This window comes from Rhodnius prolixus, unplaced genomic scaffold (genome assembly GCF_049639745.1).
Source record: "Rhodnius prolixus isolate KJV_2025 unplaced genomic scaffold, Rpr scaffold_11, whole genome shotgun sequence".
NCBI classification, from domain to species: Eukaryota; Metazoa; Arthropoda; class Insecta; order Hemiptera; family Reduviidae; genus Rhodnius; species Rhodnius prolixus.
The window spans coordinates 7,099,959-7,127,088 of NW_027411625.1; the positions used below are offsets into that span (position 1 = coordinate 7,099,959).

The 27,130-nt window shown below is 32.6% G+C and overlaps 1 protein-coding gene across 4 annotated transcripts in view; it reads left to right on the plus strand.

The window, feature by feature from the left end:
- Window positions 1-14,602, plus strand: part of Dhit (regulator of G protein signaling double hit) — a 134,834-nt gene extending 120,232 nt beyond the window's left edge. For all 4 annotated transcript variants that reach the window (XM_074138004.1, XM_074138005.1, XM_074138006.1 and 1 more), the window contains one exon: window positions 1,655-14,602. In XM_074138004.1, the coding sequence (XP_073994105.1) occupies window positions 1,655-1,894 (240 nt within the window). In that variant the 3' untranslated portion in view covers window positions 1,895-14,602. The remainder of the gene's footprint in view (window positions 1-1,654) is intronic.
- The last annotated feature ends 12,528 nt before the right edge of the window (window positions 14,603-27,130 follow it).

The following is a 27,130-nucleotide window of genomic DNA, read 5'->3' on the forward strand; positions in this document are numbered from 1 at the left end:
TGTTTCATTGTTGAGAAAAGTAGAGTTATTCTGGTAGGAGTTAAATCTAAACTGCCTTCATTCGTGTTGCTGAAATAACAAGTCGAGAGATAACTAATTCCATCATCGGATAGCCAGAAAAGCTGCCAAGACCCCATTCAGTAAGATCAAGGAGGTGTGACTAAGTCCTTCAAGATAATGATGACAATTGATTGCCAAAGTAAACAGTTTTTTTGGTCTGGACATTCAAAGCTTCGGGTAAAAGGAACGGAGTGTTATTATGGAGATTTCAGGGAACTGAATCTTACCTTGTCATTTCAAAATACCTTTGCAAAATGTGTATACCACAAGTCATAAAAGTAGAATCCCTCAGGGTAGTAGCAAGTACAGTAAAACAAAACAAAAAAATATCAGTAACAACTACTCAGCCAAAAATTCATTACCGTGAATGGCCGTGCGGCCATTCAGTTGATCGACACTTTTTGATAGGTCACTGCAGGATTAAGAAAAGCACATGGAATGCATTGTTCTACAACTGGATAATCTTTGTATAGGGAGGGTGGACTAAACTATCTAGCAAAATATGTAAGTGCTTATTAGGTCAACAAATGAAGGAGACACCATAGCCGAATTTAAAATATTCCAGGAGTCATCTGCTGCAAAACTGCAATTGGTGCAGCTGAAATAGTATTCACAAAAAAAAAGCCCCTACATTAAATGAAAATTTATATACAGGTACATATAATAATAACAAATGCAGAATGCCGAAAAAGCAATTAGATTTTGACGTAAAATTATTACATGCTGTCTAATGTAATTACTTATCATTCCTATATTAACTGAACAACAAAAACTTTTATAATTCTTTTTATTTATATTTCCTATAACTCTAAACATCCTGTCTCGCATCTAGGTTTAGAATGTTTTTATTTTCTTTTTTTTTTTTTTGGTTCTCTGAAATCTTTATAAACTTGATAGTTTATTCTACGTTTACTTTCATTTATTTTGCTTTTGCAGTTCAGCACCAATCCTCTTGTAGTGAATATGTTTACGGCATTACTAGAGGAGCGGCTAAAGCAACTGTCCTTCGTGTCCACTTCTCCTGGCGACTGATTCCTTAATTGGATTCATCACGTTGCAAAAGTACAGACTGTGACCTATTATTGGTTGTAACCGAGTCCATGTGTAAACATATATTTAAATTCTTGTTTTGCAGATTTTGCTTTATTATGTATCTACTTTTGTCTAGCTAGATAAAAATAGTATGTTCAATGTTGCTGGGCAATGTAAATTGTAATATTAGGATAATTTAATAAGATTATAAACTAAAACGCAGATATTTTTGGTTCTTCGTTCGTTTCTGGCAGGGAGCTTACTGTTGATTGAGTTATTTGATTAGTAGACCTTATGTTGTACGTAGACTTCTAATCCACCTAACAGAGTATCCACGGACGAAACCCTGAGAGATCGATGGTCAAATGGTTGAATTCGCGGTAAAACTGCATTAAATTTACCTACAAAATTAATAAATGGATCAGATTTTGGTTCTGAAACCATCTTATTTACAACAACATTAACAAGTAGAATTCTTTAGAAATGAATAATGTTTTAGATTTAGGAAAAGTTACCAAATATTTTTATTTGCTAATTTTGTTTTCCCACAATTAATGTTTAGGTAAGTTTGGATTCACGGGTGCGTGAGGTGGTGAATCACAACATGGTCTCGCCGACGCCGCACACCTTCGATGAAGCACAGCTGCAGATATATACGTTAATGCATCGTGACTCGTATCCGCGGTTCGTCAACTCACCACTCTACAAACAGATCGCCCAGTTGAACAACAATAGCGAGTCCGGCTCGGACACGGCACTCGATACGAGAGCGTCCTCACATTCTAAACTTCCAAGTCAGTAGACGGCCAAAGAGGACATAGTATTTATAAGAACAAATTAAAACAAGAAGTAGCTGAAGCCCAAAGATGTATTTGTGTTACCAAAAAAAAAAAAAAAAACAAATCAAAACAAAAACAAAAAAAACACTTATTAAAACTACCTTCAAACCAATATTCCTTGAGGACTCTGTTTTTAAACAACCCCGGCTTTCTTCATTTTAGTGATGTCTGTAACTCTAAAGAGACTGTGTCAGTCGCCAAACTTTCTTTCATCTTTAGTTTCTTTTTATGAAAGGATACGAATTATATTTGAGTTTTAGTCTCTATTTTATAAATTTAGTGTATTAGAGTTACTTTTTCAGAACGAATAGACAAATTAAAGAAAAAATAAAAATATCTTCTTCTCTAATCGGTGATTGCAACTTCATAAGGCCGAGAACTCATAAAACAAAAACTGTTCAGCTAAATGTGGTATTAAAGCGATTCAAATATTAAAGCGAGGGTCTTTTCTGCTAATTGTGATTTTTAATATATACATATATTTTTTTTGTTGTAAATCCTTCACTTGTTTCAGATGTCTTTTTTGTTTTACAAGATAGGAAGGTAATGAGCTAAAAGATACTGTAGATCTTACAAACCATCTACTTACTGTTTATACTATCAGACTAACTGAGGCCAACAAATTTTCGAATAATATTACAATTTTATTGCTTTTTATATTAAATTTTATAGCATGAGTTCAACATAAAAATTAAAATATTCAGAAAATTAGCAAATAATTCTTCAAAATTACCAATAAAGGTGTATAATACATACACTAGATTTAAATAATTAGTTTTAGGCGCCACAATAGCCGAGCGATTAGAGGCGAAGCCCGCAAAGCAAATTTTTATTGCGGTACTGGGGTTCGATTCCCGGTGTAAAGGCCTTGGATTTTATTTAATGGTTAATAAAAGAGATTTACAGTAAAGTATATTTGCTAGTCGCCTCCGTCCACGCTACCTAATTTGGTAGTTGGACGTAAAGCCCACCTGAAAAAAATAGGCTTTACTTTGCTTTTACTTTGTTTTAAATAGTTTTAATTAAATTACAAAATTTTATAATTCCAGCGGTCAAGTTTATTACCTAGCACAAACTTCTTGCGGTTTCAAAATTTCTTACCGACAGTTTAGTAGTACATTATCGCACCATCATTTCTGAGTTCACATACTGATTGCCAGTGGTATAGCTTTTCTTTAGGCCACACAAGGCTGAGTGTACACAGAATATTTTTTGAAAAAAAGAAAAAGTCTTTTACAACTGCAGTTTTTTATATTTAACCATACAAATGCTATTTTAATTTTTTAACTGAAACAACATTTTGCATTACTTGCTTTACGAACAAACGAAGCTAAAACGAACAAGAATTAAATACCAAAAGCTGAAGTTTTTAGCCACTGCTTGACATGCGCAGGTGAACACTCCAGTTATGGTTTCTGCATGTGGGTCGAAGGCTATCCTTTTTCCAACCACCTACGGTAGATATTGAAGGGATAATGCACGATTTAATCACACTGTCATTTCGAACTGAAAAACTATTAAATTATAATGCTCTGTTCTGTTCATTGTCCAGAGGACAATAAAAATTAGTTCTTACTAAATTATTTAATTTTGTTTTTTGTGTGTGTATAACAAGAGATTTTGGCTTTAATCGAATCTAAAAATTTAATACAAGCACTCTTGTTATTAGGAAGGTTATTTTTAAAAAGTTCTATTAAAATAAATAGAAAAAATAAAAGATTATAAGTGGTAACAAAAGAACAAAATAATAAAATTAAAGTAAAAAGACCTCAGCTTTAATGTTTGCCTGGTCAATTACGGTTTTAATAGCATCTAATTTACAGTTCTGTTCCTTTAAATAAGTATTTGCCAGGTCATGTGTATTAGGAAGTATGAAAACAGGATAGTCTTTTCTGCCCGACCACCATCTCCAACAACTCCATGTGCGAGTAAAGTTAAGTTGTATACTGGAGATCTGTGTTTGAGCTACACATTATACTCAACTTGGTTTCGCAAAGTATCTAGGACCAGTGTTAGACCCATAGTACAATGTCTGCCAGAACTTTTAGCAAACAGTTTCTATAGAGGCAATCATTGGTAAAGAAAAAAGCACTTTAGCATGTTGGTAATAGAAATGATAACCAATCAACTGTAAGGCACGCAAGGCCAATTCATTAAAAGATTATGTTGGCAAATCTTGTTTATAATCCAGTGAAAATGTTCCCAATCTGAAAAATCAACTTTGGAGTTGAAATAATTATTGCTATGATCTCATTACTCAATATTTATATTCAAACACATGACTTGTCTTGCTTAAAATTAATAAAATTGTATTCAAAACTGTTTAAAACTTATAAATGAAATGTTAAATAGGAAACCAAAATAGTTTGAAGTCCAAAATATTTCTCGTCGTGTTCCTTATGTTTGCAATCATCTTATTAATTTAAAAAAAAAAAAACAAAAATTTGTAAATTCCATTTATTAAAAAAAGGACTATTTTCAAGAGAATTTGAGTATATATTGAATATATAAATGAATAAAATGTATAAGCCTGAAGACAAGCGTACGCCCCCTGTTTCTTTTAACCTCCATTTGATACATATTCATCAGATTGTAAAAAGAGTCTCGCAGGCCGCTCATATTTTTTTTTGCAATGATATTAGTTACTTTTATGACTGTTCATTTTTTATTGATACTATTGGCTATCATGTTAAAAATAAAATAGGCACCTGATATTTTTTAATCAATTTTAAAATGCTGTAACCTAGTAAGTAAGGGGACAGAAAACCTCTTTTTATTACCTGGAATCCTTAAGTTCAAACGACCGTGATCTCCAAGAATAGCAATAAAAGGCGAAAGCACTTAAGAGAACATGAGTTGGAAATTCTTCGACCCTACTCGAGGACTGGGTCAGGCTAAGAATGTCTCGGCAATTGCGACTGAAAAACTAAAGCGTGGGATTTGTATGCTTGAAATGAGTTGGAAACGTTTAACATTCCGTCTCACTGAGTAACTTTACAACGAATTATATCTACTTTATTTATTTAGGAAGACCAAGCAGCGTTATTGGTTGGGTGAGCAAAGATAGAAATGAAAAATTATAGAATAGATTCGAACTTAGGAAAAGCGAACAGGCATCGCAACCGGAAAGAATGCTTTTCACATTCCCTGGTTAGATAGCATTAAACGGCTTTATTAAAGCATAATATTTGTAATCAGTGCCACAGAGCCGCCTTGCTAGTGTCCTTAATATTAGCTGCAATGTGAGGTCAATTAGACGCCCCCAATTTGAGGAACATCACCTTCCCCATAGCAGAAGGAAGACAGGGCGAAATCCATTAGTTAAGCAAAAGTTACAATTACCAATTTTTACTTCGAAGCAGTTTTCAGTCAAAGAAACACCATAACTGAGTGTCCCACTCGGTCCCCAGTTTAATGAATTCAGAAGTAACTTAGTCCATGAGTCTTCGAACGAGCTCTTTGGCTTCTCGTTGGACTCTGGCAATAGGACATCAGGTCACAGATTTGATGTGAATCTAAGACTGATTTTTGTTGTTTTTTTTCACAACCTTATGCACACCATATGGCATCCAGGACATAGTGGAGCTGCCTCAGAAGGAAGATGATATTATAGCAGTCAGAAGAAGATAACAAACAAAGAGTAACGAAGCTAGAACGACGCATCCTATCTCTCATCCTACATAGCCCACCCAGCTCAATAAGTTGGAGTGACGACCTACTCCCTTCTACAGTACTGTTGATGATAGTTTTTTTTTGTGAGAAAAAGTACAACACTAAATCTTCACTTGAAGAAAACATTTACGTTTCGAGAGCCTCCAGTTACATACATTTCCGCTCTGGCAGGCAACTAACAACAGTTCCAGTAACATTTGATTAAAATTCGAGTCATATCTTCAGTTGTGTTGAAATTCTATCGCTAGATAGCTCCAACGTTCGGTGCGGTGCTAGCCTACCTTGTTTACTGCATTAACCAGAAGACGCTACCATTTCCTATTCAAACATTAAATCCAATCATTTCATGCTTGGCCTTGTTAATATTTAAATACATTTTTTTTGTTCAGTTAATCAGTGAGTAAAGAATGTTTACATCCATACTAATCACTCTCCACCAACCAAAGAAAACCTAATTCCTCTCCACTAACCAGATAAATCAATATGTATGGATGATAATCCAAAACCGGCCATTGGTTTATAGCTGCTAAAGGTAAACAAACTACAAAATAATTGTAAAATCATTGATACGATCCAAGTATATGCATACCATCATGTGTGTTCTTCAACAGTCCTTTCCTTTCAAGGATTTTGTTTCAGCAATTTCTCATGGCTAGTGTGGAAATCCTTTTGTTTTTTTTTTTTTGTTTTTTTGTTAAAGGTTCCATTACAGTTAGCTTCCCCTGATCTAATTACAAATCATTTGAGTCATAATTTAATCATTTTGTTTGTTTTATACAATAAAAATACAAAACAAAACTTGTAGCGGCCTAAGTGACCATTTATGTCAACGTATGGGGTTAAAAATATATAAAATGTTTCCAAAACCTAAGTCTAGCCCACTCTAAAACAAAATAAAGATTAAATTATATATATAAAAAAAGTTATTATAATATATATATATATATTTAATAAATCGTGTACATTCCTAATTTATTTGTATTTATGAAATATTTTCTTTCGTAAGTATATAATTTGGGCTTAATTCCCTCTCCTCCCCTGTGGTGGATCAATTTGTTGATAACTTGATTTGAGACAAAGTGCGGCCTAGTCATCAGGCCTACGCTAATTCTTTCTTTCATATTTTCACTAATAAGTCAAAGTAACCAAAAGAAAAAAACAAAAACAAAAACTTTGAGAAGTAAATAAATAAGTAAATAAAAATGTAATGGCTTTAAATATTTTAGAAAAATTATTTATGTTTAAGTGTTTTAATCATTGTAACTTAAAATATAATTACAAAATAATAATAATAGTAATAATGAAAAACCTAAATATGTAAATACATGATAGAATTCTAAACCAACTACTTTGTGGTATTCCAAAATGAAAAATTAAATTAAATTTAAAAAAAAAAACTTTTTTTAAAAAATGAATGGAATTAAATTTCACTATATTGTGAAATGGTTTTTGACGCAGTGGAGTACAGCTGCGAATATTGAGGCTTCGGCAGATCTGAGCTAAATAAATATTTAAAAAAATAATAAAATACAGTGCTAATAAACATTGAACTTTTTCTTTTTTTATAAAAACTGAAGTTGAAGCTGTTCTGCCTGGATAAATTCATCGTTGGTAGTGTGTCATACGTTTATAGTCTTGAGGTTTAATTCACTGAAAACAAAACCTTCTTTTATAATTTGCTTTATAATGACAAAAGAATTCAGTAATAAATGCTTTTTAACTCCCTCAAAGAAGCCAATCCCAGAAAGAAGTATAACCAAAAATTTAAAATCTATCATTTGGCTTCCAAATTTAGATAATTTCACGTTTATTTATCTAGTTTTCTTCTGACAGCCAGCATCTTTTTTTCGTTTCCAGAATCCAAATATTTGTAATCTCAAACAGAATTATATGACTTTTTCAAAGCGCAAATATCGGTCGCTGCGCAAAATTAGGGTTGCTTTACTTGCCAGTTTATATTCAAATATTTTGCCCTATAGGGCCAGTTCTACCGAATGAGCAAGTTTTTTGGACAGCAATAACGGCGTAAATTTTTTTTTTTTTAAAAAAGTAACTTATAATTATTTTCTTTCTTTTGAAAGCAGACCACTTTTCTAAATAGGCTAGTTACCATGAGATTACCTTTTTCTGAAGCTTCAGTCCTCCTAGTTATTCTAAGTTTAGCTCCCCTGGAATAAATATAATTCAATTACTCTTAGGAAATACTTAGAAGAAGGATGTTGGCAACAATAAGGGATAACTACACCCTGATGTCCAGCATCCTTCCCTAGATATCCCAAGGTTCTAAAGATGGTGTACAGATCCCCTCCAATTCAGTAATTAACCAGGATCTCTAAGGAAGTCCAAGGATCCTCAAGAGAAGGGGTCTGTATCCTTACCTGACTCTTAGTTCTTCAGCAGTACATAATACTCAAAATTTGAAATATTAAATGATGAGATTTTGTAGCGATAAGGCAGCAAAATTCTTAAGTAAGACATTCTGCATTCTGAAAAACTAATTTATCTCTTATCTTTTACTAAAAACAGATTATTTTCTGAACCACCCGTGATATGTTGACTGCAAGAAGGTTTTGTTTTTATATTTATGGCAGGCACTGGGCAACTGTTTCGAGTCCCTTTAGAAACTAGGATCTACCTAATGCAACTCCAATTCCGTTGCACCATATCTCACTTATCTATAATACGTTCATCTTCTACTTTAGCAGCTCTAGATTCAATTCGAAATAATATCAGTTTTTTAACGCGTTACTGCCTGCTCTCAGAATGCAAACTATCTGTAGGTAATTCTAGCACACTTGGGCCAGATATTGCGTTATAATTAGATCTATAATTTTTCAAACTAAATTTTACATGAGTCATTCTCATATAATGAACACAATTCAAAGTAAAATCGCCAAGTGATTTTAAACTAAAGTCATTGTAGATGAACGTCATTATAATTGGAAACAATATTTCTTTTTTTAGAAAAAACATTACATAAACAAAACATAACAAAAATCATAAAAATCTGAACAAAGCAGTTGTAATTAAAAATGGCCAGCTTCATCTTCATTGAAAATATTATTAACACTATAAAATTAAAATGTGAACATTTTATTTTTCAATTAAATACTTTTTCTTTTAGTTCGTTCAGTTAGTTTCATTATTGCTTATTATGAAGAGGAAATTTGATACTGAATAAAAATTAACAGAACAGTCAAATGGTTGATAAAGGCAAAAGGTCTGCCCTTGAAAAGTGGTATATTTTCCAAAATCTTCGTCACGATATAAATATTTTGTATTCAGCGCATAATTAAATAGTTTTTTTCCGATCAATGGCACTTTTTTTCTGTTAATTAAATCCCTTCATAGAACCGAATGTGTTCTGTGTGTAAGTGACTAATTCTATCCAAAGAAGAGCTATAGAAATTTAGTTAGCATTGCACTGGGCCAATCCTTCCAGCTCTTTCGTTGAGCAGCAACGGAAACCCTTACAAGAACACAAGTCTTATAACTGACCTGATAACTGTCCAGTCACAGAATTAAGTTTAGACGGACGCCTAGATATAACGCACAATCCAAAGATAAATGGTACCCTGCAAAGTTTGAACTTGTACTGTGACTAAACAGGTTGTCAACGCTTCCACTTAAATAATTTGCTGCAGTTTTGTGCATTTCCTTTATCCCGTTTCACCTATTCCGTCTTGTTCTTTCAGCAATGCCCCCACTTCACTAATATGGGAGAGGTTGTATAGCGGTCTCATACAAGGGTTTGTTACTAACTCTGATTTTCTCTTGGCTTTCATAGAGAACCTTCTGGGCAAATATCCTATTGATTTCTTTCTGATTGCCAAAGCCAAGCCGAGTTACCTCACGTTGGCCACTATGTCTGACTGTTTCTACAAATTAAGGATTCAAATTGGCGAGGGATCGGTCCAAATAAAGACAACAACTCGTCTTTTTGCCAACGTTTTGACAAATATATTGCCTTCTTCAGGGCGTGGCTATGCGGGTTGGTTGAGTTACAGAAAACGCTGTTTCTAAGATCCACAATAACTCTATAAGCTGTAATCTAGAATAGAGTGTTTGTATTTCCAAAGTACAGAATATCAAAACAGTAATAAATAAGATTGGGCTTACGCTGCATCCCATCCTTGCTGAATCCTACTACTCGTCAGAAATAGTTTCTTCAAATTTACGAAGTTCTTATATTTAATGAATAACTTAGATTTAGATGTTTTCCCTTCTTCATAAATTCTTCCGTTTTTTGCCACATTATTAATAAACAGTCCACAGTATTTCACATTTGTCTTAAACTAATATGGTTCTTCGATTAGTCTTGTCGTAAATCTTGGAATACACTTTGCTGGGAGTTCTGAAAAGTTATATTCTGGCAATACCGGTTATCTTTTCTTAAATATTGGGACGAAGCTAAAGAAGGTTCTATTGCTTGAAAAGTTATTCCAATCGTCAGCAATTCAGTGATTTTTATCAGCATTAAATTTCCTAAATACTAAGTATTTATTAAGCAAAAATTAATAATTACAAAAAGAATAAATTATATTGTTAAATAGTGTTAATCAATTTCTAAAGGAACAAACTGGTTCAGAACAATTAGCATCTTTTACTATATGTTTCATTCACCTGAAAAAACTTCACTTATCCGAGAGATAGCTCCTTTTTTTCAATTTCTACACTCCAAAAAAAAATCCTTCTCTATTTCTAATGAAATTTAAAGGAATCACAATAGACGGAAAAATGAAGCAAGTCTGACCTAAACTAGGTGCACTTCAGTATGCCAATTGTTTACAGTTTATTTCAGTTGTTAGATAATATTTATAGTTTATTCAAATTGCGTCATTAATTTTGTAATTAACAAAATAGAATTCTGTAGCGCAACTTTGTACAATCTATTTTAGTAATTACTAGTGAAGAGAAATATTCAGAGCGAGGAACTCTGTTTGTTCAAAATGGATAATTACGAAATAAAAAATAATACATTTTTGCAATAAAAAAATAATAAATAAAATTATATAAAAATTAATAAAAATGCGAATAATTTTTATTTTATTTAATTTTTTTTAAGATAAAAATATGAACAATTTGTGAGTTTAAATAATATTTTTGGAAAAAAAAGAAAAGATTACTTGTAAATGCAATGGTGGCACAAGTAATATGTATTGCAGCGAAGGTTAATTGTTATAGCGAGTGGTGTTGCATTGAAGGAAGTGAACTATCAATAGCCACAGACCAATTTCAACCAGTAAACTGCTATCAAACAGTTCAGTAATTATGGAACCAATCTCAGCCTTGATAAACATAGGTTTTACAATTGAAAAGCTGAAAGTTTTGTGTTTCCTTGTTACAAATTAGGATATGGTGGATCCTATTATAAAAAAAAAAATAGTGTTTAGCTCACTTGTTAACCTTTGTTTAAACGGATTAAATAAATTTATAGGTGGGGTTTTGAAAAATCAGTTTTTTTTGTTTGTTTTTTTTTAATTGCATTTAAAATGTTTTTGTAACATTATAATAGAAAAAAAATTTCAAGGCTAATGTCCAACAAAACGAAATTCAAATTTTACAAGCGATGTTATGCTGGAAGATATGATTTCCTTCAAATAATAAATTGGCTCCTCTCCTAGTGTACTGCCATGAGGATAGTGGATGGTTTACTTAGTTTCCCTATAGCTATAAGATCAATAAAGCAGAAGACAAGCGTTGAGAAAGCAAACTGGTTGAATCTCTGAAGAAGGAGTGTATTGCATTGAGCGTTTACATTGAATTCCATTAGGTTCCAAGAAAAATATGCATTGTTATATAGCCTGTCCACAGAGAGACTGTGCAGATTTTTGCAAGGAAGAGGAACGCATATTTTTTTTTTGTGTGTGTGTGAAGAACTTGCTTGGCTAAGAGCTCGTCTGTTCGGAGAAAAACTGCACATGGCTTCAAGCAGTTGTAACTAGCGAAACCATCAATATACTCCCTGGCAAACCTGTTTCGGATTCTTATCTGCTTTAAATCGGCGTTGCAGTTAGCACAGGACTTTTTGAGGCATTATGTTACCCAACATTTGCTGTCGGATATTACATTATGTTATTTTTTATGAATTTTCTTAAAAGAATCAAGCAATACAGGGTACTTTCCTTTGCCAGCATGCCATTTGACACATTCCCCTAAGAAACAACAATGCTTTTGGAACCTAATTTATCACCAACATCTTACCCTAACGGCTGTGATGGTCGATTATTTCCTTGGGGTACCATGGTTTTCTTCATAAGAAATACTAGGAATCCAGCAGGTAACTGTTGGCTAGATCTGCCCACAAACTAATTTGCTCTAATTCTACTTTACCAATTGGCTCTAGAGCAAATTTATTGCACTCAATTCATCACCAAATTACAAAATGTGTACAAATCTTGGATTAGTGGGCCATTATTTCTGCAGAAGAACTATTAAATTAACACAATCAAATTTGTGAGTGCAGTGCACTTATTTTCTTCTCACTAAATGCTCACAACTCCCTGAAGACACTGAAGAATTACATATTTCAATAATTTAATTTAGTCACCTTATGTATTTGCAAGAAATTTTGAACCTTGTTAAATAGTCAGAAATAAAAAAAAAAATATTGAATGAAATATATACTAATTGATATGATTGTTTAAATTATGTTTTTATCTTTATTATTATTATTTTTATTTATTTATTTTTATTTCGGCGCATAAATTGCCTTGGTCATTAGCGCCCTTTTATTTATATTATAATTTATTTATTCTACATTGTTATTTCTTTATTATAAATTGTGTCTATAAAGTCTAGTTTATGTACGCATATAAAGTTATTTATATATATATATATATATATATATATATATATTTTAATATATATATATATATAAATATAATTTTATATAGATTAAATACCACTCCTTGATAGTTCAAATTAGTTGATTTTTTTTCTAAAAATATAAAATTCCTTTAGATTGTAAACTACTATTATTATTATTATTTTTATTAATAGGACCTTTAGATATTTCAATTAGATCGTACAATTTAGCAAGTTCTCTTCGGCCTGAATTTTAATTCGCAGAACCAAATATTTGCACCACTCTGTGATATACCTAGTTGTTATAGCCTATCTCACAAATATTCTGCATAAATTAAAACCCAAGTGAAATAACCAGAAAAAAAAACAAGTCATTCGCACAAGATTTAAATTGTAAACTAGGAAGTAGATGAAAATATTATATCTAATATACCCCGCCAAAGCAATGTGTAGCTGGACAATTTTGTGACGATATTTGTTGTTAAAGCACAGACAAAGTTGTTAGGAAATAATATTATTTTTAATCAGGGACTACGTTTGTAACGACATCGAATCGCTCGGATAAGGACCTCCTAAATGGCTTATAGAGAGCTGGTTTGTCGAATTAAACCTTAGCCTAAAGATATAGCCAAATTAAAAAAAAAATAAAAAAAATAAAAAATTCGCTTGCACAAACCTGATTGTATAATAATCACAGAAGTTCAGATGTACATGAATTCCCATGGCTTCTGTTAAAAGCTTCGAAAAGGATTATTGGCGACAATAATATCAGTGAATGAGGAGGTACAAGACTGTCTTGCTGAGATGGGTGGCCCCCAGGTTATACTCCAGGAGGTCTGGTTCTCCATTCTTCAGTGAATTTTGCTACAGTTGATCCAATTGGACCAGGTTGTTTAATAATGTTCTCATATAAAATTTTGCTACAGGTTTCTTCTAATTTGTCATTGTGAGCAACTTCTTTCGCTAGGCAAATCAGCTATCTCTTGGATTCCAAAATGGTCTCTGACTAATGACTAATCTATTTTTTAACATCCATATTCTTCTAGGTCATGCTGTTCGTAGAATTTAAAGGTGGGCATTGTGTTTTTTCCTCGTTAGGTATTGCTAAACCTTTTTAATGCAAAAAATAATTTGAATTTATAAAACGTAAACTAATCCAGCAGCAGATTAGACCACCTACTGGTAAACAAAAACCTGCTCTTCGAGTATTTTGTTGAAAAAAGAAAAACACTATTGCTCGTTTTTGACCTGTACAAGGAAGGAAAAGCAAGGATGTTTTGTTGTTCTTGACAATTTTGTCCGGTTATATTCTGCTATGCACAAGGAGAAATTACCCAAATTAAAGTTAGATCACAAATCGTTTGCAATTATGAACTTGATCTAATTGAAACATCTTATAAAATAATAATAAATATAATAATAAGAATAACAAGTAAAATAATAATAATTATTATTATTTTGTTAATAATGTGATATATTACTTTGTGATTTATTTTACTTGTACTATGAAGATTTCTTTTGATTTTTGTATTTTTTTAAATTGTCAAAAAAAAAGGCATTTAAAATCTAATATATGTTAAACTGTGAAGTTGTGGAGACGAGTGATGTGGAAACGTTTAAGCTTTAAAAATAATAATAATAATAATGAAAAAATAAGAAAAAAATTTTGGGTAAACCCTCTTTTACCCTAAATGAAAACAAACTTTTTTTGCTTCAAAGTTCAAATACAATAAAAATATATTCGTGAAGAAATATATAAATAACAATTTTTCAATAAATTTTCAAAATAATTATATTTAGACTTTTTTAATGTTTTCATTTGTTTGTTTGTTTTTTTTTAAATTATTATTTTGAAATACAAGATTTAATGGTTTTAATTTCTTTTGTTGGTCACTTAAAAATATATATATATATATTTTTTAAATTTAATTTGGTAGAGATATGTTCTAGTAATGGAACCAATATTCGAGATGTTTGAGATAAAGCAAATTTTACGGTCTGTTTAATATAATGTTGTGTAAGTGTTATAATGTGGCGCAGGTTTCATTTGGTTGTATATTATTTTCTAATTTGTAAGAACAGGCAACAAAAAAAAATCTATGAGTACTTCATTATTATTCATAATAATAATAAATAATAATAATAATAATAATACAATAAATAAAACATTTTGGAAGTTATTCCAAAGTGTGTTTGGCGTTTTATTTCTAAGTTCCCATGAAGAATATTACTTTTGTCATAGTTTAGCGAATATTGCGCAAATAATTTCAACACAATTAATGCAAAAGGATTGTGTGTACTTTAATTATAAGTTTTAAAAACAAAAACAAAAAAATGTGGTATGAAAAATCATTGGTGGGGTTCAGCCAAACTTACAAACATACGGTCTGTAGACACTTTTTTTTTTATTTGAAACGGTGCGCAACATCGAAGGTCCTTTGCACCTGAACTAAACCGGAGACTATACACTTTACTATACAGCCTAATCTACACCAACTTCTAATGTAGTCGAAACTGACCTATTGTTGGCTCTAACGCGTCTTTCCTTTTAACCTAACTAACTAATGTTGGTGTGGAGTACTCGATATTCCTCGCACCCCGGAGAGATCTTTTTTTAATGCTTTAAGACGTGTCAACATCTAAGGTTATTGGCGCCCGGAGCTCCGGCCTCCGGACAGTGAGCTGTAAGAAGCTCCTAGGAAGAGAAAATCTAAGGGTCAGCAGCTGGATTCGAACCCGGGACCTCCGCGTGGGAGTAAGATCTAATCTTAATTTTAAAATCACCTATTTACACAAAGTTTATACAACCGCTCAAACACTCATCTTTATAAGTACTCTCGTCCTAATAAATACCTTCACCCTAATAAATCCATTCATCCTAATAAATCCATTCACCCTAATAAATCCATTCATCCTAATAAATATATTCCTATATATACACTGAGTGGAATGCTCTATATTTCTCTCACTCATTTACAATCCTACACCTATTTACCAGCACGCAATCCATTCACACGCGTGTCAGAGTGCCAATCCCGACACAGATCCACCCGTCCTAGAAAGAATTGGCTCCCGAGAAGGCGGACTAAAGAATTAGAAGCAAAGAAAATATTCACATACCTGACAAGGTTAAAGAAGACAGAATTGCTTCTGGATGTTGAATCAATAAGAACATAATAAAATCCCAGTAAATGTAAAACAGAATTTAAAATAATCCAAAAAGATTTTTAATTTTTTTTTTAATGACAAGTGTTTTTATAGTGTATTAGTGCACTGAGGACTTCGAACGATGAGTCTGTACGTGAAAGTGTTGGAGAGATCCTAGCTCAGAAAATAAAAAAAAGAAACTCAGAAAGCTTGATTGTCAATAATTCAAAAGTATTTTATTTGGATACCACTATTGTTTCCGAATTAGCTATGCGGTTAGCGTATTGGATTCTCAAACGGAGATTCCGGGTACGAATCTAGCTGCTGGCACGTAGGTTTTTCTCTTCATAAGAGCTTCTTACAGCTAACTGTCCATTACTGGATAGTGTTGTCTGTAACGAGAGAACACTGCACCGGAGGCCGACAGTGCACTGAAAAAAGCTCCAAGCGCCAATAACCTCAGATGTTGACACTTACAAATTCAAAACAAATATAAAAAAAAAGTGACCATTTCTTTAATCAGAAGTGAAACTTTACTTCTTTTTATAAATTTTCTCGGAAATAGCGACTACGATTTCCTTTCAACTTTGTACAAACATTGTTCTTATGGATAGTTGCAACATCTTCCCGGGAAGTTTCGTTTAAGAGCACTTCTATGAGTGGGGTAGATAAGCTTTCCTCTAATGTGCTGTTTGAGGTAATGTACGGACATACCTTTTTCGAAAAATTAGAAGGGTTAAGTCTGCTGCTAAAATTCTGAATTTGGAAAACATTTTCAACTAAAATTACCACTTTTTTAAATGAATTTTGCTCTTTTTATTAAGATTTTCTTACCCTTATTTTTTTGGATTATTTACCTAAATAAACTTGGATTGATATATTGAGAAATATGTAACAAAATTATTAATTAAATAGCATAAACGGAAGATTGTTATTACACTTTAATCATTAGCGGATTCGACTTGTTTACTGTAGCAACTGGTAACTAAGGTTGGCAGTCAATCCAAGTGCAATGCTGGAATTTTAGAGTTAAGGACAAGTGATGTACAGAAAGAATCACTGAGTAGAACAGATGGAGGCATGTGACTTCAAATTTAATTTAACTGAAGTGGCTGGAAGCAAAGAAGAATTTATCAGGTTAGCTCTAGAAAAAACAGTAGCGTGTTTTTTAGGAGTTGAACAGTGTTTGCTTTACTGTCTATGATAACTGCAGATTAAGACAGATATGAAGCAATTCCAACAAGCGGTTGATAGGTTCTTTGCTCAAGAAGTTTAAAAGCCATTCGGTAATCTTCAAAATATTTCTATTAAATACCGAATGGTTCTTAACCACCTTCTACAAGAATATATTCTTGTAGAAGGTGGTTAAGAACCATTCGGTATTTATATATATATTTAATACATTATTCACTGCATCATTTGTTTTAGTTTTAGTTTACCAATCATTTCGGCTTGGATGTATGCTCTCATCGGAGGCAAATATAATAAGGAGATGAGCTCTGTGATTGGTGTATGTTTGATGTTGAGATTATATTCTGCTTTGGTATCAATTAGGTAAAAGTAATGGCAGCTGTTACGATTTCGTTCTTGTTTTAATAATACAATATGATTCCAAAAGCACACCTCCAGATCATATCAAGCCACTTTTGCGAGTAGAGAAAGACGAATTATTGAGAATTATCTAAACTCAAACAATGAAGATGAAAAAGAAATTAATCTAGTTTAGAGCCCATATAAAAATGTAAGTTAGGTTGGTTTCTAATTTAAAACGATAATGTCTTTCCTTCACAATGAGGAATCTTCGAGCCATGAGCGTCGCCAGTTTCAAGTTTATGCGGAGGTAGACTAAATAAATATTTTATAGACATTAAGGGGAAGTAAGCAAAGAAAATACAGAAGTAAAATTTTGTATAGTTAAGGGTATATTTATAATAATTATTGAAAAGATAAAAGCACTTGGGCAAAAAGATAAATATTTTTAAAACAGTTATTTTGGGCCATTGATCTGTTGTTTTTGTTTTGAAAATAAATTAAACTCTGCCAATATAACATAACTATAAAATGCCCTTACATTTCCAGCTACTTGCAAGCGAATCCTACTAACATCAAATGGCTTAAAAACCTGTCAAGAATTGAAGATCTTTTAACAACATTTTTGGCAGGAAATTCCCAGTTAACAGAATGTCAAATAAAGAAATATTTGATACAATTACAAAAGCAGGCTAAATCTAATTTCAAAGAAATCAAATGGGAACAATCCAGTACAAGGTACCTTCATATTTCTGATTAAGTGTATTACGTTGTTTAGGCTGGCCAAAGGTTTCGTTCTGTATAGGAACAATGGGTTCAAAGCCCAGATTACCTTTTTTAAAAAAATCAATTACTTTTAAAGTTCTTTTGAGACTGTTGCTTCAGGTTTTCTGTACAAAAAACTCAAAAATAATATCTAGAGAAAGAAATTTCGGTCAAGATTAGTAATTTCTCAGATTTTAAAAACTGGATATAGATAATACTAAAAAGAAAAATTATATAAATAAATAATTTCTGCAAAGAAACGTGAATTTGTTTTTGGCATAAATGTAGTTAGTTTTGTGATGTTTCATGTTGAACCAAAGTGGGACGGATCTGTTTTAGATGGGCCATGGTTAGTAAGGTGCGAAGGATTGCTGTACTAGGGGAGAATACCTTAATGATCGGCCATTCTTCTTATATTATATTCTATAATTACTTAAGAAATGAGAAACATTTATACAAACTGAGAGAGAATTATGGCGAACAAACTTATTGCTTCGACGGCTGCAAAACTGTCGGCAAGATGTTCGTCTATAGCGAATACTGCAGAAAGACTCCTAACATCTACATGGTCAGTTTTCCAGATATGCAGTGTCTCACAAGATTACCAGGTAAGCTTGTTTGTTTGGGTATTTGGTTCAAACTGTTCAAATTTTGCAGAAAATTTTGCGTAAAGTACAACGTAAAATACCTAATTAGGTTCTAGTTCGACTAGATTTCTACTTTATTTCACTCTGTTATCTAGTATTGAGGCCAAAGCTGAAATATACATAAAGGGTCGCCTTCTTTTGGAAAACGTAAGGTAAAAAACAACGGAAAAATACCGAATTGGCTTCCAGTTCGTCTAGATTTCTACTTGTTTTGTCTCTGCTATCTAGTATTGAGGCCAAAGCTGAAATATACATAAAGGGTCGCCTTCTTTTGGAAAATGTAATGTATAAAACAACGGAAAAATGCCGAATTGGCTTCCAGTTCGTCTAGATTTCTACTTGTTTTGTCTCTGCTATCTAGTATTGAAGTCAAAGCTAAAATATACATACAGAGTAGCCTTCGTTTGAAAAATGATAGGTAAAAAACAACGGAAAAATACCGAACTGGCTTCCAGTTCATCAATATTTCTTCTTTTTCTTCTTAGTTTATGTCCAGGGTTCGAACATTCTCTAAGGGTAGTTTTCATTTGGGTAATGAAAATTAAAATAGAGCGGAAAATCAATTTATAATCAATTACATTACACAATTTGTAATTGCTGCAAGTCCTATTTGATCTCCTTTTTTTTTCACACATTCTCTTCTAGACTCATCAGTTGGTGAATACACGAATCTCACTTTTTACAAGGATGATATGCTGGTAACCTTTAAGGGCTTGCCATCTTTTATGTTCTCAGTGTGGGATTGGAGCAAAAGGGTCAAATTATTAAAATTTACACCCGCCGCAATTGTGGAAAAGAATTTGCTATTCAAGTAAGTAATTCTGTTGGTAAACCTTATTAGGAATTAAATCCTTTACTTTCTGTTACTGATCAGAGCATTCTACTACGCCAGCACTGGCAGAGGTCAATATATTACGATATATTACGTTCTGGCCCAGCATAACATTGACAATCTAATCCATTATTGGCACTCTTGTTAAGTTGTTGTATGTTCTCTTAAAGTTATCCCGTTGTGGATATCTCTAGCCTACGAAAGTGGTGATCAGGTAATCAAAGCTCTTAAAAATGCTATGCCAATTTATGCTTTGCTCATACAGGTTCTTCGTATGAGCTTTATCGTTTGAAGCGAGAAAAGACGGAGGACTACCCTTAAGATTTTTAGCTCCTTCTGTACCAAACTTAACGGAGAAGACCATTGTATGAAGATAGTCACTAGAATGAAACTTCCATTCTAGTGGATATTACGTTGTGGATTATTCGATAACATTGATACTGACAGTGAGTTCGTTCCTTAAAACGTTAGATACTGTTTTGGAATCAATCAGAAACACTCGCTATCATTTGTATTTCAACTCTTCCTAAAGCAAGGACTTACCTACCATCAAACTTTGAACCTATTTGCAATTGTTACAGCAAATTCACTATCTCTCTACCCACCGGTAACCCCATTAATACTAGATTACACAAATTTTGTCAAGAATCGTAGAGCGTGCTGGTATTTTTTTGGTCACTAACCACTGAAAATCAGTCTGTGATTGTTCTAAAAACACTGATTGAATTTTTGTAAACATAGCGCTCTAATATTTTTCACCCGTATCCCTTTAAGATAATTGGTTAACTCAGTCGGGTTTATAAAGCTAATTAATTACAATGTGAAAATAAGTAAATTAGGTTTTTAAATACTGCAAAAACTGAAATATCTAATTCATCATCACGCTAACAAATTATTCGTTAAAATGTAATTCTGTGAGAAAGCTTCAAAAAATTAAAACTTGTCTGTGATTATTGTACCTTTACTTTCCGGTATGAGATTCTGTTATTTATGATGATAAACCATAACGAAAGCGAGTAATTGTCTACAGCGACTCTCGCTTGCCACTGGAGTTGTGACAACTCATTGACTGCCTGGTGAGATTCGCCTGTAGAGTACAAAGGGTTGAATTTTTGTCAATAAACTCTCACAATTACCAATCATTTTTAATCAAAATCTTTTTCTTTTTTTTTCAGAAAATTAGTTTGCTTAGTGATGGTAATTATGTAGGGGTGAATGGATTCCTGGCCGAGCCCTAACTACAAGAAAATCTATAAAATTATTGCCAAATCTATGTTGCAGGGCTTATGAGACACTAGGCATATGTGTACAAACAGAACTTACAATTAACTGCACTATTGTGCGAATCTGGGAACTGAACTGTTTTGCTAATATCTGTTCCGCTGTGAGAAAACATCCAAACAATATTTATCATTTTGAAGTTGGCGATTTTTGTTTATCTCCGGAGAAGGAGATATTTATTTTAGATGTGGCCGGCAATCTCTACACAGTGAGAACTGCCATTTTAATTATTCAATTTTATAATTGTTTTTTTAATGATTAAATTTGGTTTTTCTCATCATTGATTGCAGAAGAGTAGTATGGCTTGATATACAGCTAAAATTCAATTTAAATAATTCAACAGGTTCCAACGAGTGGAAAAAAAGTTCGTTTGCTCAGAAGATGGCAGTATGCTTCGAAAGAAATAGCTGTGCCAGTTCAAATCGTATGGTATAAGCGCGGATTAATTATATCAGGACCCGATGGTGTTATTCAGGTAAATTTATTTCTCAATTATTTGGTATGAAGAATTTTATTATTATTATCTCAAATTATCGAAAACGAAGTTTTAACCAGAATTTACATATTTTGAGGCATTCTGAAAATTTCAAAAATAGTTTTAATTACATAATTGTTGACTTTCTTGTTTTGCAGTACCTGGAAAGATCGGACCACAGAAAAGATTTGACAAACGTTACAGAACTAGAGCGAAAAGAGCCGATTAGCTGCCTAACTGTTGCGGGAATTGAGAATCAATATTTATTTGGTTGGTGTGCCTCGGTAAGTATCCAGTTAAATCTCATGTCAGCAGTTACAAAAGCAATTAACGCTGAAGAGCAATTCGCAGAGTGCAATAAATAAGATCAACTAGCCTTCGAAATTTCTATTGAATCTGTTTAAAAAAAGAAATAAAATCAAATTCTCAATTTACAGATGGGTTTGGTGCAATTAGTGGAGAATTCATTTCGAGCCATTTCTAACTTCTGCGTTCAAATAATGGATATTGCTTTAATACGACCACAAGACCGGTACATTGCAGCACTTACGCAAGGTTCAACTATAGGAGTGTTCAAAAAGAAGACAGGAATAATGGTAAATATTAGCAGGGAATCCTTTACCTTCCCAAATCATTTAAATTGTAGGCAATAACGATCTTGCTAGTTTAATTTTTTACTAAACAGGTGGAACAACTACATAAAAAGAGTTTAGTTTGGGCACACAAATAATTATAACTCGAATAGCCAAATGTTTTCTAATATCGACTTTTACTCAAGATATCGTTACGAAATACACGAAGTGGGATGCAACGCGCTACATTCCAGTTATTTTTTTGGATTAATTTATTTTTTCTAGATTTATTTTGACACTAAAGGTTTTCTATTACAATTATGTAACTGTGATTGCCTACGCTTTATTAAAAGTAATAACAGGAATGCTAAAAGTTTAAGGCACTATGAAAAAGGCTTTGGAGTCCTCCATCTTTTTATATACTATATCATTTTATATACAATTTGAACTTTTTCATATATATTCTCCTTAACAAAAACTTACAGTTTTAAAAGTTAAGTATAAGAGTTGATTAAACGCCAAAAGGTACACAATTCAGAGAGTACCCAACATTTCATTCATACTTCTAGTATCATATTTTTTAGAATGTATTAGACTGTCACAAACCCTTATGCTGGCCTTTTATCACCCATAAATATTTTTCTGTTAGAATAATAAAAGATGTATCTCATCATCATAGTTATATTTAAAAGGGCATTTCATTTTAACTCTATTCCAAATTATTCTAGGGATTTATCTTTATTCTAATCATCACATTTACTCGCATATTAAAAAGAAAAAGGAAAAGTTAGAGTTGGTCTTTTACCGTTGTAATTTGAATTACGGAGTTAAAACGAAATTTCAGACTTGAATTCGTCTTGCGTGAGCAAAAATAACATAGTTAATAACAAGTAAATAATACTTGTAATTATAATTCATTCATTTTTAAACTTTAATTTACTGTAGGAAGTTTTATAACCAACTAAAAATATGCATATCTATTTTATATATAACATCATAATGACGAGCTAAAGCTTGAATTAAATAAAAAGTATATAGTGTGGTTTGGCAATAAAAGAGCTTACAAAGGTATTTCTATTTATGTAAAAATAATCCAACTGAAGCGTATCAAAGAACAATAATTAGAAAAGTCTTCCATTCCAGGTTTGTTCTCATCAAGTTGAAGATAATTTGTACAGAATTGAAGGAAATCCATCATATTCATATGTGGTGTGTTTGAAGCGAATGACCGGCAAGGTCTATATTTATGACTTGTCCGAGAAGCATAAATGCAACTTACTGCATAAAATGTACATCAGCGACTATCCTTTAAGAACGCTACAGTTCACTGTGGATGGAATGTTTATTGTGGCGTGGACTGTCGACAAACCTATTTACGTGATTAGGGTAAGTAGTGTGAACAGTTTGACGAAAATTATGAAAGAGTGAACTATAGTTTCTTTACACAGGCTCAACTTTGACAGGGCAATAAGTCATAGAAAAGTCCATTTAATCTGTTTAATGAGAAGTCAAGGATTAGGTCAGTGGTTAGCATATTGGATTCCCACGCGAAGATTCCAGGTTCAAATCCAGCAGCCTTCCATTTGAGTTTTTTTTCTTACTAAGAGCTTCTTACAGTACGGTGATGGGCAGTATTATTAGTTACGAGAAATCACTGTCCGGTGGCTGGCACTGCACTGATAAAGGCTCCTGGCACCAATGACCACAGATGGTGACGTGCCATAAAATAAAATAAAAAATAAAAAAAAGACAAAAGAACAGTACTTAACAGACGCTATCGACTACTTAAAAAACTCTTAGACGATAGATCTAAACTGTCTCTAGACAACAAAAGACTAATTTATACTTCTATTTTGAAATCAATCTGGGCGTATGGAATAGAGCTGTGGGGTTCAACCAAACACACCAATCTCCAAAGGATTCAATCTCTTCAGTCTAAAATACTTACGATCGCTCGATTTTATGTCTCCAACCTGAGTATACACACTGACCTTAACATTCCTTTTGTCGCAAAAGTCGCCTAAACACGATACAGGAAACTTCATTTTAACCTGCAATCTCATATAAATCCTCTAACTAAAAATCTTTCTTATAGAACTCTTCCTGATAACCCGACAAGACGCCTTAAGAGACAGTGGTCTCCTTTCAAGTGAAGAGAGTGAAGAACTAACAGTCTAATGTTTTGGAGTGTTACCACTGCGGTAACTTCTCCACTAGTTTGTATCTACCATTCACTTCTATCAATTTTACTTATATTGCCATCGCCGTTGATTGTAGCACAAATAAACGCAAAAAAAAAAAAAATCAAAACGGTTCCATTCAGTAAGTCTTAGCACTTTAAGTTCAACCATCCCAAATTTTCTTTAAAATATAGAGAAAATCCTCGTTTACGAGAATAATTTTTTTGCAACAACAGAGATTTAATAGATTTTGAGAAAAAAGTTGCCAAAAATAGGCAAAAACGTCATTTTAAAAATTCTTCTTCTCTTTCTTACCTTTTTTGTAAACACTGTATCGCCTAAACGCGAGAGCCGATTTTCACGAATGAGGTGTCATTCAATTCGAAATTTTATTATTATGTTTGTTTTTCTAGGGCGTCATACATGATACTTTCACCAAACTATTCAGCATCACAAACGACAATATAATCTCCGTAACTTCTTTTAAAGACTGCAACAATAAGCTGTACATAATGGCGTTAGAACAAAAAAATGCGAAGGATTCCTGTGGCAATCAGGTCTATCTGTGGGAATGTCCGGACGGCACCTTGGTTGCTAAGTGGGTATTTTCTTCATTCCAGTTGTGATCCTGAAAAGTGATATAAAATAAAGTTTAAAATTGCGACAGAAGACTGGAAAGGCAGAGCTCTGCTTTTAGAAGCCTAATGTTGTAATGCATAGATTACAACCACCCTAACTCTACCTACTACATAGATAACCTTATAGATAAAAATAATAATTACATTAAAACTGAATTCTGAATTCTCTTTTTGATTAATTATTATAGTTTTATATTATTTATCAATCTATTTTATTTATTTATTTTATTGTTACAGATTCCGATTGAATGAACATGTAGAATACTTATACTATTCTAACTTACCAAGCACCGTTTATGCAACATGTCCCGGCAATTCACAAGTTTGCAACACGTTAACTATAACCGAAAAGAACAATTCTGTAAGTACTGCTGAGAATGTTTGGTAGTAAGTAGTAATCAAAAGAGGTATCTTGGGCCCTTGCTGCGCAAGGTTGTACTCTTATTCTACATCAACCTTTCTAAGCTATTTCTCTTGAGAGTTCCCAGGGTCTGTAAAAGATATTAGACCACCTTCCATCAGGGAATGATTGTATCACTGATTCTAACAGATATAGTTGAATCCTTTCTCCATCGCGAAACAGAATCTACATACCTATTACTCTCTAGGCCCTGATTCTTCAGACTATGTTTGAAGCATGCAAAGCTCTTTTCCGTTCGAAGCTGCCAGTAACGATCAAGTCTTTATCAGAGTCTGGAGAAACTCTAGATCAGAGAACTCTAGGTTTATGTAACCTTCGCTCTACCAGGAAAGCGTGGACCCTTTTCTCAGAATAGAAGTAATATGTGGACCAAACCTAAAGCCGAAGATGAAGAAAACATTGTTGAAGAAGAATAGATGAATTTTTAAAGGATGAAGGAAGGCGATTGTTGTTCCTTCTTCTTGCCAACAGACAAATAAGATTCACCGTCTGATAGCCTGGAAAGAGAACTGGACTGAACCAGATGGTCTAAGAGAAAGTAGCGTGGGCAAGGGTGGGAGAATTGAGTCAAAAGGAAGAGAAATAAAAAGAAGAGAAAGCCCCCACCTGAACGCTGTATTACGACTAAACACTGACCATTCGCCAGAAATACTTAATAAAGAAAACTCGGGTAAACATTTCCCGATTAACTTGAATCTATGCTTTTAATTGAACCGATAAGACTATTGCTTATTCTGATTCTATCCAATTCTTTCTTCTACAACTTAATGGCTCGGTCCCATACGCCCTATGGGTATCAATGAAGCGTTAATGTACTCAGACACCAATCTCTACTTCAATAATTGCAAAAAATGAATGTATGATCAAAACAAGACCTTCCTACTCTACAATCTAGGTGCTGTTTATAATTATAATTATACTTATCTCAATTGAGATCTGTAAATCTTTATTTTTTCAGTTTATTCATGTAGAGACGAATCGGAAAAGTGTATGTGTCCCACACATAGGCCAGTGGGAGTCACATTTTGACTACTATCACATTCTAACGTACGGACCTGACGACGGCCGAGTTTCTGTTCGAGATGACACCAACTCTGTTGTCTTCTTGAACGAAAAATTACACCCGACAACAGATGGAAGCATCAAGAAAGCGTTGCTGGATATTGATTGTAAATTTCTCATAACTTACGGTCATGACGGCATAACTGTCTGCCATGTAATCAGGTACTATCATCACTACAACATTGCCACTTAAGCTACTTATACAACTATCTTTTCTGTACAATTCGGTAAAGAATTCATTAAAATCTGATAAGTACGAATAGAGATATAAACGTTTGAAATTTTAAAGAATTTGAAACGTATTTCAAAACTTCGAAAATTTCATCTTAAATATCTCATGAACTTTTATCACTAGAACATTGCCATTTATGCTACTTTTACAACTAACTTTTCACGACAGTTCAGCACAGAAATCATTGAAATCTGATAAATAAGAGATGAGATATAAACATTAGAAATTTAAACGAATTTGAAAACACCAAAATTAATCCTTCAATATATCGTTAACTATTATCTCCAGAACATTGCAATTTCTACCAGTTATACAACTATCTTTTCTCTACAATTCGGCAAAAAATTCATTAAAATCTGATAAGTACGAAAAGAGATATACACGTTTGAAATCTGAACGAATTCGAAACGAAGTAGAAAAAGTCGAAAATCTAATCTTAAATATCTAACGACCTATTATTACTAGAACATTGCCATTTATGCTAGTTATACAACTAACTTTTCTCGACAGTTCAGCTCAGAAATCATTGAAATCTGATAAATACGAAAAGATATATAAACGTTTGTAATTTAAACGAATTTAATACCTTTAAAATTTATCCTTCATTATCTCCAATACATTGCAATTTCTGCCAGTTATACACCTAACTTTTCTGTACAATTCGGTAAAGAATTAATTAAAATATGGATCCTTTAGTTTTCTCACTAATATAATTGTGAAAATATAACGAGTAATGTGGTTGAATACTTCATTATCAGTGTTTTTGCGGCATTTAACTGCCACATCGTGTACTAATTAAGCATTCTGAAGAGTTAGTGGTGAAACTAACTTTTTTTCCTTAGAGATATTAATTGCTTTCTAAATGTAGATTATGTTTATTAATTGATTCTTTCAAAAAATTGACTAATGACGCTTATAAGATTTTTTTTTTAAGGAGG